This window comes from Aplysia californica, unplaced genomic scaffold (genome assembly GCF_000002075.1).
Source record: "Aplysia californica isolate F4 #8 unplaced genomic scaffold, AplCal3.0 scaffold00556, whole genome shotgun sequence".
In the NCBI taxonomy this organism is placed as follows: Eukaryota; Metazoa; Mollusca; class Gastropoda; order Aplysiida; family Aplysiidae; genus Aplysia; species Aplysia californica.
The window spans coordinates 375,674-393,309 of NW_004797826.1; the positions used below are offsets into that span (position 1 = coordinate 375,674).

Genomic DNA, 17,636 nt, shown 5'->3' on the forward strand with positions numbered 1-17,636 from the left:
CCTCTCTCTCTCTCTCTCTCTCCCTCTCTCTCTCCCTCTCCCTCTCTCTCTCTCTCTTCACGCTAAAAGCCAAACCAAACGTATGTACAATAGCTAAGTACCTACATGAAAAAATGCAATGAAAATTAAATCATTAGAATTATCATACAATATGTCTGAAAAAGAGTCATCACATTCACACCTCTACAAAAAAAATGTAACCAGTTAATTCTTCAACAAAGTGCTGAACATAAAAAAGCAAAAATTGTACATGGTAAAACATCAACAATTCAATAGGTGGTCGATCGTTAATTCTGTCAACTGCGCAAGGTGTCCCGTGTGACAGCGCAGTTCGGAAGCACGAGGTGGGTGATGGTTGGGGTGTGGTGTGGGGTGGGGGATGAAGCTTCAAGTGCTCCATCAAAATTAAGATATATAGTTAAGGACAACCGGATGAATAGAGTGACAGGGGGTAATATTTTATATATTATATTACATTATTATATATATAAAATGGCCTCAGTGGAGCCTGCTTTGACAGTTAACATGTCTTGTTCCTGTGTGTGTTGCTTTTGTCCCTTCCAGCCCCATGATCCTTATCATAGCTAGATCTAGAGTGGATGGTTGTGGTTGTAGAGTGCCACTGGCAGGTCCTCCTCCTTTACTTTTCTGTCATCTCTGTCCGCTCTGTCCCAACATTAAATAAGCTTTATTGTGTCTTATTCTTATAATGGCTCCTTATGACTCCAACAAACCATGAGCAGCCCCTCCCCCCATCATGATCAGCACAAAGACATGGGCTCGTAATTACCTCCCAGGTGTCTGGGTGGCTTTCAGTGGGTGGCTGGAGGGCGCCACTGGTAGGTCCTGTTTCTTTCCTTTCCCCTCTGTTGTTTCTGTCTGTCTGTCTTACTTTTTCCAAGCACTAAATGACCATTATTATGTCGATGTGCTTCTCTTTACTCAATCAAACAAACAAACAAGGGTAGCTTTGACTGACAGTCCGGAGATAGGAGGAAAAGGAAGGCACTCACAATCTGACCACACCTTCTCAGTCCTCGTCTCAACCACAAACCGGGAGACCTACATCAAAATCTAAATCCATCAAAAACGCCAAACAAAACAGAGGGAAACAAGAATATTCTCCAATAAATACAGTTTAAAAAAAAAAAAAAAACAATAACAAAAAACCACCAGCATAAAACAAAAAAGTACATATATATACTGCCAATTCATTAACAGGCAAAAACAATAAGTACTAGCTCTGAGCAAGCGCGCGTCATGTGCACACACACACATACACATACGTATGCACGCACGCACGCATGCGCGCGCAAACACACACACACACACACAAAACAAACTTTCATTGTTCCCCTTTCTTCCCCCTTCATCCTCCATTCCAATTCCAGTGCAGCAGTTAGTGACCTGTTTATATATAGCAGTTTTGGTAAACAATCCAGGCACGCATACAAGTCTCACAAGTTCCGTACTCCTACTCCTAGGACACACCCACGGCCCATAAACCTAACACTATCTACTCCTAGGACACACCCACGGCCCATAAACCTAACACTATCTACTCCTAGGACACACCCACGGCCCATAAACCTTACACTATCTACTCCTAGGACACACCCACGGCCCATAAACCTAACACTATCTACTCCTAGGACACACCCACGGCCCATAAACCTTACACTATCTACTCCTAGGACACACCCACGGCCCATAAACCTAACACTATCTACTCCTAGGACACACCCACGGCCCATAAACCTAACACTATCTACTCCTAGGACACACCCACGGCCCATAAACCTTACACTATCTACTCCTAGGACACACCCACGGCCCATAAACCTTACACTATCTACTCCTAGGACACACCCACAGCCCATAAATCTAACACTATCTACTCCTAGGACACACCCACGGCCCATAAACCTTACACTATCTACTCCTAGGACACACTCACGGCCCATAACACTACTACCTATCCTAGAATACACTGTTCCCAATACACACAAAGCAAATGTGAGGCATCATGGTGAAATCAGGCGCAGGTCCAAATAAAGAAATCGAAGAAACAGGGTAATTTTTTCTTCCAGTTATTTTTGTCAAATTTTGGTTTTTTGGCTCATCACATTGTATGTCTGTATAAAAACATTTTCGTGTGAAATTTACTGATTAAAAATTCATTACTGGCACAAAATAAGTAGATTTTCAGTTTTCAAGGACTATAGAAGTTACGGTTTGACGGCCATTCAAGATAAACGGGTATTTTTTTCATAGAAAGCAAGGCAAATGAATAAACTTTCAGGCGATACCAAACACTCAACATGCCCAAAAATAGACGAGCGCCTGATTCCACCGCAGAGAGACACAAAAATAGATTTAAAGGTCCCGAATTAAGTCTTCAACATGTATATTCTTTTGTATTTAAAATAGTACACAGCAAAATTCGTACAAAACGAAAAGATTTCTGCATCCCTCAGACTTTGCCGGGAGCACGCCAGACTTTGCTTACAACTTACAAATCATCAACTTACTACAAAATGTTCCGACACAAAATAGAAACCAAAATTTTCGAGTCACAGATAACAACGCACGAGTTTCACACATTAAATTAAACCAGTCGCAATCAAAACAAAACAAAAGTTTGTAAAAAACAGTAATGAACAAGAAAACATCTCTGAGTTCACACACTTAACATTAAAATTGAATGAAAAACAAAAAGTCAAAGTAGTAAGAAGAGCACAAATGCACACAATAAATTAGTCGTCTACACAAACATAGGTTTGTAAACCTGCGAGATGCACCCACACTTCAACGTTCCTGTTGGGGTTTGTCCAAAAATCTTACAAAGCACGCACAAACAACTCTCATCATCATCATCATCATCATCATCATCATCATTTCATCAACATCATCATCAACTTCATCATCATCATAATTTCATCATCATCATGTCATCACCATCATCATCTGAGATGAGACATACTTAACTTGTAGCAAAATAACATCCATCATATTATCAAACCACAATCTTCTCTTGGCTAAAGCATCTACCCTATATGTGGCAATTTAAGTAATACAAACACGTTACAGACACCCCGACCTTGCCAAGAAAAATACACAAAAATTCATAATTCAAAAACGGAATCAAGGCAATCGAATATATATAAAACAAACATGTGGAAGAGAACCAGTGAATATGACAATGCCACGTAACAAAACATCATGCACAGTCCATAATAATGGTTTATTATACGTATATTTGTGCTCTACATCCGTGTGATGTCTGCTACGACTTGTGGTGAGCCGTTCACTTCACTGATAGACTTTGGTATCTGGCTGAGGTGGCTGATATGCTGGCATGCATGAGTGCGCACACACACACATACACATACATAGACACACTCGCACACATACATAGACACACATACACACACACAGACAAACACACACACAAGCAGACACACTATTTCAACCACCCATTCCTACCCACACCCATACTATTTTAAAATAATATAATGTGTCAGCAGGATGGCATTCAAAAGTTATATTGTGCAGTTTCAGAATTCCATTTCATACAAGCAAAAATCACATTTAGACAACCCACATCTGCTGTATCTTGCAGCCTTAACATTTACGGGGTGCAGCAAGATCTGAAAGAACCTTTAGACAACCAAATTTATGGGGTGTTGCAAGATTTGAAAGAACTCTTAGACAATCAAATTTATGGGGTGTTGCAAGACCTGAAAGAACCTTTAGACAATCAAATTTATGGGGTGTTGCAAGATTTGAAAGAACTCTTAGACAATCAAATTTATGGGGTGTTGCAAGACCTGAAAGAACCTTTAGACAATCAAATTTATGGGGTGTTGCAAGATTTGAAAGAACTCTTAGACAATCAAATTTATGGAGTGTTGCAAGATTTGAAAGAACTCTTAGACAATCAAATTTATGGAGTGTTGCACCTTTAGACAATCAAATTTATGGGGTGTTGCAAGATTTGAAAGAACCTTCAGACAGTCAAATTTATGGAGTGTTGCAAGATTTGAAAGAACCCTTAGACAATCAAATTTATGGGGTGTTGCAAGATCTGAAAGAACCTTCAGACAGTCAAATTTATGGGGTGTTGGAAGATCTGAAAGAACCCTCAGACAGTGTGCTTGTATCTTGGGACTTGTTTCTTGCGGCACAAAGCTTGTACTTGTAGGTGCTAGTTCCTCCAGGCACCAGAAACCTGTCATGCCCAACTGGAAATCTGACATTACTTTGAGGGGTTTTACAACAAATGTTGTACGCCCCTGTTGACACAATTTTATATATAGACCACTTACAAAGAGAGGGCTACTTCACCCTTTCCTGTCAGGGCTAATCTGAGCTGAGTGAGATATAGCATTCTAACAAACAGAGGAAGAACTCCATAAAATAAGTACTCTCACAGGAATCGAGCTGACGTATTCCGCCTGCAATGGTGAATAGCATAACTACTAGAGATAGATGCCAGTAGTTTGTGTGGGTTCCCATCCTGCCATGAACTCACCATCACTTTCACAACTCACACACACAGAGATACGTCACACCATTACGCCTGGACTCACCAGCAACAACAAAGGGATCTGCTATGTACAATGATATGAGTTAAAATATACTTTGCTATGAGCATAATATGTGTACAGAAGATTCAATGCTTTTTTTTAGTTCAACCAGTCTGTTAGAGGAAATTCAATGTTGCACATATACACACATGATGTAAGCACATGTTCTATCAGCATACATTTTCTCTCTCTCTCTCTCTCTCTCTCTCTCTCTCTCTCTCTCTCTCTCTCTCTCTCTCTCTCTCTCTCTCTCTCTCTCTCCTCTCTCAGTCAGACGCAGACACACATTCACAGGCACGCGCACACACATACACATCCACACACAAAAGCATTCAGGTTTTTTTCTAGTTTTTGCATCGCTTAGTAACATGAAAAACGGTCTCACATCAAAATGTATGCGATTAGCACCAAGTTTGAGTACAAACATACCTACAAACACACACACACAAACAGATAGGCTACATGTATGCCACTTACTCTCCAAAAGTCTCCAATATCCTATTTCACAGTTCTCGGAGAATCAACATCCTCTTGTGGGGCAGGCTATTACTGCTACTATTAACTGTACACACACATACACACACACACACACATATTCACACACACACACACACTATATGTGTATATATACATGTTACCATGGGTTGTGGCTGTTATACACCATATCAACAATGAGATGTAGATTCAGTTTTTCAGCAAGACTATAATGAACTTTGTCTCAACACAACAAAGCGACCTCAGCTACCTCCAAAACACTGCAAAAGTCCTCGAAAACATATCCAAACTGACAGCGTTGTAGCAACAACCGAAATCACTGAAATGAACAGAGTCCCCACAGCTCCTGTGTTGTTGTCACTACTGCTTTGAGATATCATGGCACTGGGTTTTTCTTTGTGTCATCAGTCGACATACAGGCCACTAGTTGACACGACGCCATTCAACATATAGGCCACCAGTTGACACGACGCCATTCGACATATAGGCCACCAGTTGACACGACGACAGTCGACATCATATAGGCCACCTGTTGACACGACGCCAGTCGACATATGGGCCACCACCAGTTGACACGACGCCAGTCGACATATAGGCCACCAGTTGACACGACGCCAGTCGACATACAGCCATACTGTCTGCTTCCTTGTAACACATCTGTGCACCATTTTGTTTGAATGCATAGAACATACTTTCTGCCACTGTCATTGTGTCTTACTGGAGCCAGCGCGCCAAGCGTACCAACACACAAACGTACTAACACAAACATACACAGATATTTCAACCCCTGGCTTCCACTGATCACCTGAGGAGAGGGCGGCCAGAGTGAGGGTGTAGATTGTTCATTCAAATTACTTTCAGGTCGAACTATCCACATCTCCAGGCTATATATATGAATCATAATATCATGATGGCGTTGAAGTGTTTTTATCAACACACAAGCACAAGTCTCCTGCTTGCCATCATCACACCCATGTATTCACACCTAGACACGTACACACACTCAAACATACAAGCACTCGCACACACGCACGCACTCTCTCATACACACAAACATGACTCCAAAACAACTTTCAATTTTCTCTTCTCCTTTTCTTCTCTTTCTCTCTTTCTTTCACAACAAACTTGCCCAGCACCAAATCTCATCCACCAGAGAGGATTCACAAATTCCTCCCCCCTCCCCCTCCTGCAGTCGTAGACAGTTGACACAGTCATCTGGTGCCCCACATTGTCCGAGTCAACACACAATCCTGTTATGTGCTGGCAACACACAATAACGCGCTGCTGCGCTGTCGGCTGCTGTCTGTCCGGGTGGTTGTGGGATGGGGGGGGTCACACTAAGTGACCTCTCATCTCAGCCCCGACGGGCAAGGTGTCGTGTGGGGACGGAGAGTACTGCTGGTGGTGGGGTGACGGGCTGCGGGCCGTGGGCGAGGTGGGCCCACGGTAGCTGGGGTTTGGCACGATGTTGGGCGACAGGAGCGAGGAAGAACCTGCAGGGGGAGACAAATCCAAACACAGGAACTGGTTAGTCGGTAGCTACAGTGGTGAAATCTCATCGTACAAATAAACTTACGGCCACTATTGACCCTACATAAGCATAAGGCACAGACTCATGGAAACTCTTTGCATGACAAAAAGCTAGATTCTGGCACCAGGATGCCAGCGTGGCTAATGTACTCACAGATCTCAGTGTCAGTTGGTAAAGTTTAGTACTAAATCACAGTAATCGTTTCTCGTCAGTGTAAGAGAACATAAAACAGACTTTACGCTACAAAACACTAACATGGACAAGCAAGTCCTATACCTAATATACTTTCGTCTGTCACTGTCAGTGGTTTAAACACAATAAAAACAAATCACTTTGTTTAATTTTCTCAGGTCTTTGCATGTAGGTCTAAAAGCAGGATGACCAACAGGATCCAAAAGCCCATTATTGAAGGCCACTGCAATATAAGGTTCAAACATATTTTCTATGATGTTAGCCTAGAGTGCCCCCCTCCAAAAAAAATACACAGTGAACACATAAAAAGAATGGACCTTATGTTCATCAACATCAAACTTTAACATGTCTATGAAAAACAGTCCAACAGATGAGTGAGTATTTCTCTAGACTCAAGTGCTTACATCAAGAATCTAGACAGTCTTGGGGGGGGGGACCTAAGTAATTGCACTAAAATGAGTATTGTAGTGATCCAGTGTGTGCACCTAAAGGGTGATGTTTAATACGATCCAAATGAACTTTAAAAACTTTTTTACAAAAAATGTTTGTTTGGTCGCTGCCCCAACCTACAGGAGTGCCATGCTCAGTCATGTGCACACATTGGCCATGTTCTCTGTGCTACTGTGCTACACTCACACAAGGATCCCACTACTTCATACTAAACTTTACCAACAGACACTTTCTAGATAAGCCTTAGCCTTCAAATCCTGACAAATGATTGCTTACTTACTACTACTTACCAGGCATCACATAAATCTGTAATGAACTATGGGGATAGACAGTAACGTTAGCATATATCTATAAAACAACCAAAATACTTCTGTAACTCTCAGCATGCAGAAAGCTATTCCTCTTTTGTAAACAGCTGAGTTTCTCCATCAACTTGTCAGCATCACAAACAAGCCTACAACTCCACTCTTATTTGACCTAGTTATCTAAAATCAACACCAAACAGGAGAAAGGAATGGTCTGAGTTATAAACGTAAATTTGATCATTATAGAGAAGATGGATTGGCTGATGTTTTGAAGACTTTTTCTCCAACAGTCAGCAACCAGCAAACTGTGAACTAGCTGACCTGGCACTAAGAGTCTAAGACTAACATTGGTAAGTTAGACAATAGTTTAAAAAAGCGGTTCAAATAAGAGAACATTCCATGAAGCAAACATTAGCACATGAGCAACAGTCAAAACTGGTTTTTACACAACCTCAAACTTCAGATCCCGCCTTCCAAAACATGTAGAGATGAGAAAAAAGAAATCAGGCACTCGACAATATTTAGGCAATATTTAGACAATAGTTAGGCAAATAAAGTTATTGGTATAATCTACAAGCTCGTTAGGATGTCTTGACTTTAATGAAAAAAATAACCATCTGTCTTGAATAGAAGTCTAGGTATTTGCCATTTTGGTGACTTCCAAAGCTTGTATGTCCTTGGAAACAGCAAACGTCAATTTTTTTAGCCATTGGTCAACATTTTTCAGTAAAATCCACACGGAAAAATGTGTTTTTAAATGGACATAAAAAGGTGTTGAGCCCCTCATTCCCCAATTATTAAAATATATTTTAATAAACATTGCCCAACGGGCAGTTGAAAAAAGGTGGGTGTTTCTTTTTTTTCAATTTCATTATTTTGACGAGCGTCTGATTTCACCACAATGCCACACATATGCAGATAGATGTATACATACTGTAACTTCTCTGAATCATTCACAATTTCTATGTACTGTACCGACGCAGTCTTGAACTACAGAAGTAGATATCTGGACAGACTTCTGATTCACACAGTGACAAAATCCTGTTTACTGCGTCTCACTAGCTACCAACTCACTAGCTACCAACACATAACACTGTCTGTGTTCATCGGTGCTTTCTGAGAGAAACATTTACCAGCTCAGGTGCATCCACAACCAGTGAAAGTCAAAACTTCAACCACACTCAATTCTTCCAGAGAAAAAAAAAAGGTGCAAAATTGTCAGGGTTAAATCGCCCGTCGCAACACTGTCACGTTATTTCAGAGACGATTTCAAATCTTCACACAAAAAGTTCTGGAGAGGGCGGGAGTCGGTCTACAAGAACAAATACTGCACATAGAGTTAGGTGCCTGTGAGCATCTGCTGTACCGACAAATGAGGCGAGTATTTGCATGTGTTTGTAAGTGTGTGCATTTACTATCATCTGCATTAAAAAAGTATAGTCTACTGTACTTCTGAGAGAATGAATAACAAACATTTATGCCCCTGCTTTGTACCTGAGTGGTGTGATGAAGACCGAAGTGTGATGAGGAAGTAAAGTGTGAAGTCAAGAAAAGTTACTGTCCACTGATACTACACAGTTTTGTGGGACAACTCTTTCCTATACAAATGAATTCCAGTTCTATCATCGACTTAACAAGTGCATAAAAAAAGTTATACAGTTAATAAAAATCAAGAAGACAAAGAACAAAACAGTAGTATTTCTGCAGTGAATCGTATCTGTGCTACTAAAACGGTTAGACCAGTGTGAGCAATTAATCAAAATTTCAGCTGATCACCTTCCGCCAACGTGCAGTATACCCAGTACACTTGTCATGAATACATAACCAGCAAAAGTCAAACATTAGAATTCTCCATAAAAAGTTATTCTTCTACAAAAGCAAGTAAAAAAATATAGATGTCAAAACACTTTCTTGCCTGTTAATATTCCTGCCATTAGGATAAACACTCAGAGCAGAGAGCTGTCCACTACTCGCAACCTGTCCTTTCTTGTCAGATCTCCATTTTGTTAACAGTGAAAATGTGACTTCTTCTTAGGTTCACTCTTTGCTATGAACTGTTTTCATGGTTATTAAAAATGGAGAAACGACAAGAAAGCACTGAGGTTGCGTACTGCTCCGCACAGAAACCGTCTCCCCTCTGTGCTCACCCGACAATGATACAGTAAACCAAAATTTTCTGACAAATTCAATACACATATCGTCCACCAACAGTTCAAATTATGTATAAATTATAAAGCCCAAAATTTAGATTGTTTTAAAAAATTGCTTTTTCTTAATCTGTGATATCGGTTGGGTGTGCTCCAGAAATATTTTGTCAAAATTCAAATTTTATAGGCCAATGTAAAAAAAGTAAGAAAAGATAAACAATAAAATATAATTAAAATTGTTACAAGAATGAAACAATATGAGGGGGTGAGATGCAAAACCCGCTAAGCGACATTTTGGGAATAAAATCGAGAATTTTTGCTTGTTACCGGCTATCAGATGCACAAAGTGTTTTCAGCCAAAACCTTACACATCTCCATAAAAGCCACCAAAAAAATCTTTTTACACATGTTTGTGTGTATAGCAGCATTTAAAAAAGCTGATTTTCTCAAACGTGCTAAAAAGGATGTAGCGGGTTTTGCATCTCAGCCCCTCATATTTTCTCTCTCCTGAAAATTTGAGTTTTCTGGGCCTAGTACATTTTATACATTTTAACAACTCGCTAACGATTTACAATCTGGACGTACAAGCTGCCAAACACGTACACCAATCCCATGCAGTCAGAGAAATTATGACAAAAAGGTTACCAGCTGTAAAAAATGCACTTCCATCAAATGAAGCTACGTACAGTAAACATAATTTACATTTCCAACAAAATACAAGTACATTCAGACAGGCATACAAACACCCTTGCAAAGGCATACAAAAACACACACACACTCAAAAAACACACACACATACCAACACAAACACCCCCCCCCCACACACACACACACACAAACGCTCCCTTTGACTGACTGAACCCACCTACAACAAGTTGCAGACAAGAATTAGCACCACCAGCAGTGTGGTGCCCTCACCAGCACCAGAGACAAAGACCCCACCACCGAGAGGCACAACATGCGTGTGCCATGTGCGTCACTACTACCTGACTCACACCTCCATGACAGACACCGGCCACGCACAGTCGTGACCTTGGCAGCACGTGTCGCAAGGTGTGTCTGGATGGAGACACACAAGGACCAAAAGGTTCCAGGATCATCATCACAACAGAGAGTCCAGGATGGGAAAAATTTAACTTTTAAAAAGTCAGGACTTAACTTTGAACAATACCATGGCTGGATCGATAAAAACAGCCTGGATCGATAACAACAGCAATACCATGAATGATGGCAAATGAAAGATACTCTGTCCATGTCTAGTTTTAGTTAAAGTTTTACTGCACTAGCAACACAATAAGGTCCATGTCTTCATCACAAAATATTATTTTGACTGATAGTGAATACTTTACGCTCCCACCCTGTTGTGTGCAGTGTCGCATGCGGGCAGACGGGTGAATATACTTGATAAACTATCTTCCTCACAAGGGAATTGAACTCATTATTTTTCTCATTCCTGGAGAAGACTAAACCATTACACCACAGACGCTCATCCACGAATGCTGACTTTTTAGACTCAGGTAAAAACAAAGCATACACACAGAGACAGACACACACACACACACACACACACACACACACAGATACACACAAAGAAACAATCAAACTTGCACTCACTAAGACATAGTTCTACCATGCACCGAGACCTACACAACACACATGCAGAAGAAATCAGGGCTGACGACTGGCTATGAAAAAAATGCAAACGTTTTGGACCCCCTAGAAACGTGCACACACAGGGGGACTCAAAATTCATGGATCTTCTCACACATCTTGTATCAAGACTACCGTTGTCTATACAGAGCAATATCTGGATGATTCCGGAAATCCAAATTTCAAGATTTATCGCAAATTGCAGCGGTTCTGATAAATACATCAAAGGGGTAAAGAAACTACCAACATCAATTTTTCAGAGTCAAGAATGTGACTGGTTTCGTCGATATGTCTTCTAAAAGACCTAGTATATTTGTTTAACATCGCTGGTGAAAGTTTGGTATGTACCCACCACAAAAGGATTTTGGTTCAACAGAAACTATCGATTAGAAAAGGTACAAAAATTCACAAAAAAGAGTAAGAAAACATGCCGAAAATTTTCAACTGAGAAACGATTAAAAAGTATCTGTGACAGATTCCCATCCAAAGGGGCTCTCCAGGGACTTGTTGAAAACGACAATGTTTGTATGGCAACTACTTTTACATCTGAACCCTTCAGACCAAAGTCCACCTGTGCTGGTCCCCCCCCTTGCGAGTGTCCACCTTCACATGTTCACAGACACAAGCGTACAAACACACAACGAACACAACAGTGAGCACACACTTTTCTCTCCACCATCCAGTTCCACAGTCAGTCATCTATCCACCCACCCGCTGCATTCATTCAGAATATCCGCATAGATCTATACATGATGAAAACCCGACCAAAACGTACCGCAATGACAAAAAAACACATTCCATTTTTTTTTTTAAAGCGGAACATGAAAATTAAATAAACACTGTCACATTTTTCTACCCAACAAAATATGTGTTACAAATGTCAGTAACGTGTTTCCTCTAGAAATGTAGAAAAAAGGAAAAACATGACGGCTAAAAGAACACAAAAAGGCAGAATATGAGGGAAGGTCCTCACCTCAGTCAAAACGCTGGGAATGTATGGAGAGAAAATGGAAAAAAACGTTCAGGTTTGCAATGGACATTCTTTCCCCACCCTCTCACATCATACAAAGTAGATCTAACTTTTTCCCCAACTTGTGTTCAATTTAACAGAACAGACCCTTATAGGGCACACAATGTAAGACCTGCCAATTACTCCAGGACTGAAATTAGAGTTTATGGATAAGAAATCCTAGTCTCCTGCGCAACCCTTGTAGACTGATATTACGTTACAAATTAAACACGGCAAATAAATGTATATAGCAAATATACGTGCAAATTAGACGCAAAAAAAAAGTGTATTTTTGTGTCATTTACAAAACTCGTACAAATAATGCATATAAACTTGTAAATTTTCTCGTCATTAAATAAATCGCTCAAATATTGCACCAAAAAAAACCCACCTGTATCTTTGCATGTTATTTAAGGTATGTTAAGTATGACCAATGAAACCACGGGGTTTAAGAAAAAAGAAAGGCTTTATGCAATCCAACCGGAGTTCTTCGTAGGCACAAAACAAAAAAATTAAATCGGAGGGCTCCAATTTCATCGGAGTATTTGGCAGGCCTACAATGTCCACAACAACAATGTGACACGAGAGACAGGGCATCAGCCATCCTTGACCTACACCCAGCTCCTGGCCACAGACTAACTACAGCTGTGCTAGATGCTGCAGACAACTCTGACCAGATGCTGAAAAGTACTGATAAGAACAACAAGTCATTAACGAGCACGTGTGAATTGTGCCGTGCCATGCTATCTCCTCTAATTTAGTCTCTGCAAAATCAGCAATCATTTGAGAATAAGTCAGCTCATAGTTGAACATGGTTTTTTTTCACCTACTTCTATAAAACTATGTCTTCAGTTTTTCACCCTACAATCTGACAATCAGTGAGAAATGTCAAGATCATAATAGTACAACATTCATATTTCTAGACAAAAAAACCCCCCAACTAAACTAGACTGAAAATGATAAATATACATCTAAAATTGATAAATTACCATCAATCAATAAAACAACGTTGGGCCTGTACAACTGTCACCACAACACCAGTTTCCACCTCCATCAGCTACATGGGATGTCTCTTTCAAACAAACAAACAAACTAAACAAACAAAAAACAACTTCATACAAAAATCACGTTTGTCTCTGCACACATGGAAAATGTTGGAAGCCCTTTAGAGTCAGCACAGATGTGCCTGTACAAAACATGGCATGCATTCACAGCTGTCAGGCACACAGACATCAACTTCTTATCCTCCTGTAAGCGCAATACCAAATTGAACACCCCCCCCTTTATATTCAATACCTTTAGGCTTCTGAATGACAATAGCTTTTGGGGTTCTTTTTTAACTAACAACTTAGCACCATAATTCCTCTTCTTCCTTTTCAAACCAGATCTGAAACCTATGTGTGCAATCATGGTTCGCCACTCATTCCCACGTTTCCATGCCCAAGTGCTCTTGAAACTACTACACCGCTATCCTGGTCTTCTCACCATCACCTATTTTGTACGTCAAGAGACAGTGGAATCCGGCGCTCGTCAGTTTTTGGACATATAGAGTTATTGGTATCATCTTAAATGTTATTCATTAGTCTTGCTTTCGATGAAAAAAATATCCATTTATCTTGAATAGAAGTCGAGATATTCGCGATTGAAGGAGGTGGGGTCGCCTGGTTTCAGTATTAAAATTAGCGAGAAAATGGCCGGCAAAGTTCGGTAACTTCAATAGCTTGAGAGTTCTTAAAAACTGATAAATTACATATTTTGAGCCTTCAATCAACATGTTTCAGTCAAATTCGAACGCAAAAGTGTTTTATACAGACATAAAAGATATAGAGCTAAACAACAGAAATTCAGTAAAAAAATTGCTAAACTGGCGGGAAAATGCATTATTCTTCGATTTCATTATTTTGACGAGCGCCTGATTTCACCACGATGCCTCACATATAATATGTCACGACACAGTGGAATCAGGCACTTGTCAGTTTTTGGACATATGGAGTTATTGGTATCACCTTAAAGGTTATTCATTTGCCTTGCTTTCGATGAAAAAGATATCCATTTATCTTGAATAGAAGTCGAGATATTTGCGATTGAAGGAGGTGGGGTCATCTGGTTTCAGAAGTAAAACTAGTGAGGAAAATGGCCGCCAAGTTTGGCGACTTCCAAAGGTTAAGAGTCCTTAGACACCTCAAAGTTACATTTTTTGTGCCTAAAATCAACGTTTGTCCATAAAATCCACACATGAAAGTGTTTTTGAACGGACATACGTGTTGGGCCAAAAAACACAAATTCGAAAAAAATGTCCAAACTGGCCAAAAAAGCCGATTTCTTGGATTTCATTATTTTGACGAGAACCTGATTTCACCACGATGCCTCACATGTGTTCTTCAAGTATATTATTTTTGTTTATCTTTGACCCTTTCGCCTTCTATTTTTACTGTGAGAAAAAGATGTTTAAGACTTTTAAGTCTTCAAGTGTCTTTGGAACTTCATTTGTCTCTACCAGATTGTTTTTATGAACAACCCGCCCATGCCGGCTAGTCAACCCCTGACTAGCTGCAAAATTTCAGGCTAAATTTATCAGTTTAATAGAAAAGCTACAAGCATCTCTATGAATTTGATCAAGTCTCCCTCTGTGAAATCTGTCAAACACTCCCACCTTGAAGTGTGAGCAGCCAAATATTTCGTGCAGATAGTCATTCAAGTGCCACAACTCACTTTAGCTACAATTTAAAAAATCTTTCTAAAAAAAAGTGCAAAGCAAAAATGTTAGAAAAGCCTTCACTACAATGACTCTTTCTGACTCACCAAGTCATTTCTGACTCACAGAGTCATTCTAAAACACAAAGAAAACAAATCAAGCAGTAAAAGAAATTGTTTGAGTAAAAAATAAAGAAGTTAAAGAAACCGTAAGTCAAACAGCTTTTGTGCGTGTGTGTGTGAGTGTGATCACTACCTTAGTGTGTCAGTGCCATGCTTGATGCAGAAACATGTCAGAAGTGCTATTACCTTCAAGCCGAGTAATTTACATAACAAAAAAAGTGTCTATGTCAGACAAAACAATTTTTAAAAAATCATAATAATTTCAAAAATCCATTATGCTTATTTCAAGCAGAAAAAAAGGTGAACCCAAGCTGTAAAAAGCATTTTATGCATCCAGGAAAAAAAGTAGCCAAAATGCGAGCAAAAATAGTCTTATTTTAAGCATTAAAAAAAAGGGAGTCACCTCAAGCATTAAAAAAGTTGATCTCAAGCATTACAAAAAAAAGTGTGTTTCAAGTGCAAAAATGCCATGGCTAAAAATCTCCCAAAATAAACACAAGCGTCTACAAGTCGAGCAGTAGCAGGGGAGGTAAACATAGAAAAGCACACCGAAACAATCAGCCAGGGGACACGAATCAGCCAAGGGCAGCAACTCCATCAGCACGACGACTTGCGCCGGCGTTTGGTCGGGCGTGGTCGTCTACCTGGCGTGGGTCCGTAGCGGGGCGGGGCTATCTCCTCGGGGTCGTAGTTGCGGGCTGGAAGCGGCGGGATGTAATCACCTCCCCTGCTGGAAGAGCGGGTGGGAGGGGGAGGGGGGGTCTTACCCGATCGACTGGACGGCCGGCTAGGTGGGCGGTCTGACAGCTCGTTCATACCCTGGAAGGGGAGAAGGGGGCGGGGGGACACAGTGACATCAGTTTCAGAAGAAAATTTATGATTATCTCAGCAATGAGAGATGGTTTCAAAAGATTGACAGAGTTAGCGACAGTTGTGTTAGTCTTAGAAGACAGGGATACTCATAGAAGACAACAAGAATCTTAGAAGACTGGGACAGTTTCCAAAGACAGGGAGTTAGTAACAGAAAAAAAGAATAATCTTAGAAGACACTGACAGTCTTGGAAAACAGGGATACAAGAACGATCCGGGAAGACAGGGATAGTCATAGAAGACAGAAATAAACACGACAAAAGACAAAGACACTTACAAATGACAGACATACTTATAGAAGACTGAGATAGTCATGGTAGACAAAAGATAATCATAGATAATATAGTCTCAGGAAACACAGACAGTCAAAATGCAATGAATGACAAGAATAACATTAGAAGACAGGGAAAGTCGATGTACAAAATGGTAATCTGAATGCGACAGTCTAGGGTGGAACCTGAGCATCAGAGCCGTCTTACCTTGCCACGAGAACCACTCTTGAACTCGTAAATATCTCCGTTCTGCACGCCGTTCTCATAAAATCCCTTCTTGCTTCTCGGATGGGCCATCTTGTACGGATCTGTGGACAGGTAATAAATATCGACTATCATCAGTCTGACTTACAAATTCTCAATGAAGTGCCCACTCTTGATGGTGAGCGCAAAACATCTGAGAGAATACATATCTTTAAAGTAATAATAATAATACAGTATAACACGGATAGCTCGAATTCATCGGGACCGGCCTCGGCAGTTCGAGGGATCCGTAGTTCGAGGGATACCTTACGGATATAAAGAAGAAGAAAAAAACGGGACCGCAGGCACAGTAAAGCGGATGCATGATTGCGAGTCTTCTGTGTTCAAACTATTCATGTGATATTGTGTAATTGCATTTATACAGCGCATATGCATGTTCCAGAGCATGCCCTATGCAGTTTATACCTATTATTACCCCCAAAAAACCTACAACGCTCAGGAACATTCTCAGCTTCCTACATAGCATAGAGTGCAAACAGACAATTAAGCGCTCAAACACTACTGACGAGATCTTTCGCCATCAATAGGCAGGTAAGCATTCCCACCAGTGTGATGTGAGGAATATTCATGGGCACAATGTCGGGCCCTTGACAAGATTTGAACCCAAGACCTTTCAGTGGCGATTCTAAAGCCTAACCACTAGACCACTGGTGCCACTGTCTAGCCAATCATGCCCCCCTGTAAATGCTTCACCTCCACTTCGACACATCTACCATCATTTAGGAGGCAGGCTGCCTCTCAGGGCTCAGCCCAGTACAAAGCGATACAACACCCCAAAAAGTAGACGGGGATACAGTCCAATCTGCTGTAAACGGCCCCCTGTCCATGACAATCCCCTGTATAATCCACCCCTTGCACCATTGTGTTTTTTTCTACATTACAAAGACACTGTCCCAGACAATCGCCCGAATAAACCACCACTCCCCCCACCATTGTGTTTCTTCTACATGATGATGATAACACTGTCTAAGACATCCACCTGTTTAAGACAACGGCTTTTTTCCTCAACAATGGGAGACCACCTTAGACAGTTTAGACTCCCCCC

General features: G+C 40.6%; 1 protein-coding gene across 1 annotated transcript in view; it reads right to left on the reverse strand.

The window, feature by feature from the left end:
• Positions 1-3,227: 3,227 nt before the first annotated feature.
• The window catches only part of LOC101851291 (nephrin), a gene marked incomplete in the record, with an annotated part of 41,563 nt that continues 27,154 nt past the window's right edge, over positions 3,228-17,636 (reverse strand). Inside the window, 3 exon segments of the mRNA XM_013087192.2 lie at positions 3,228-6,577; positions 15,830-16,004; positions 16,535-16,635. Coding sequence (XP_012942646.1) covers positions 6,417-6,577; positions 15,830-16,004; positions 16,535-16,635 — 437 coding nt within the window.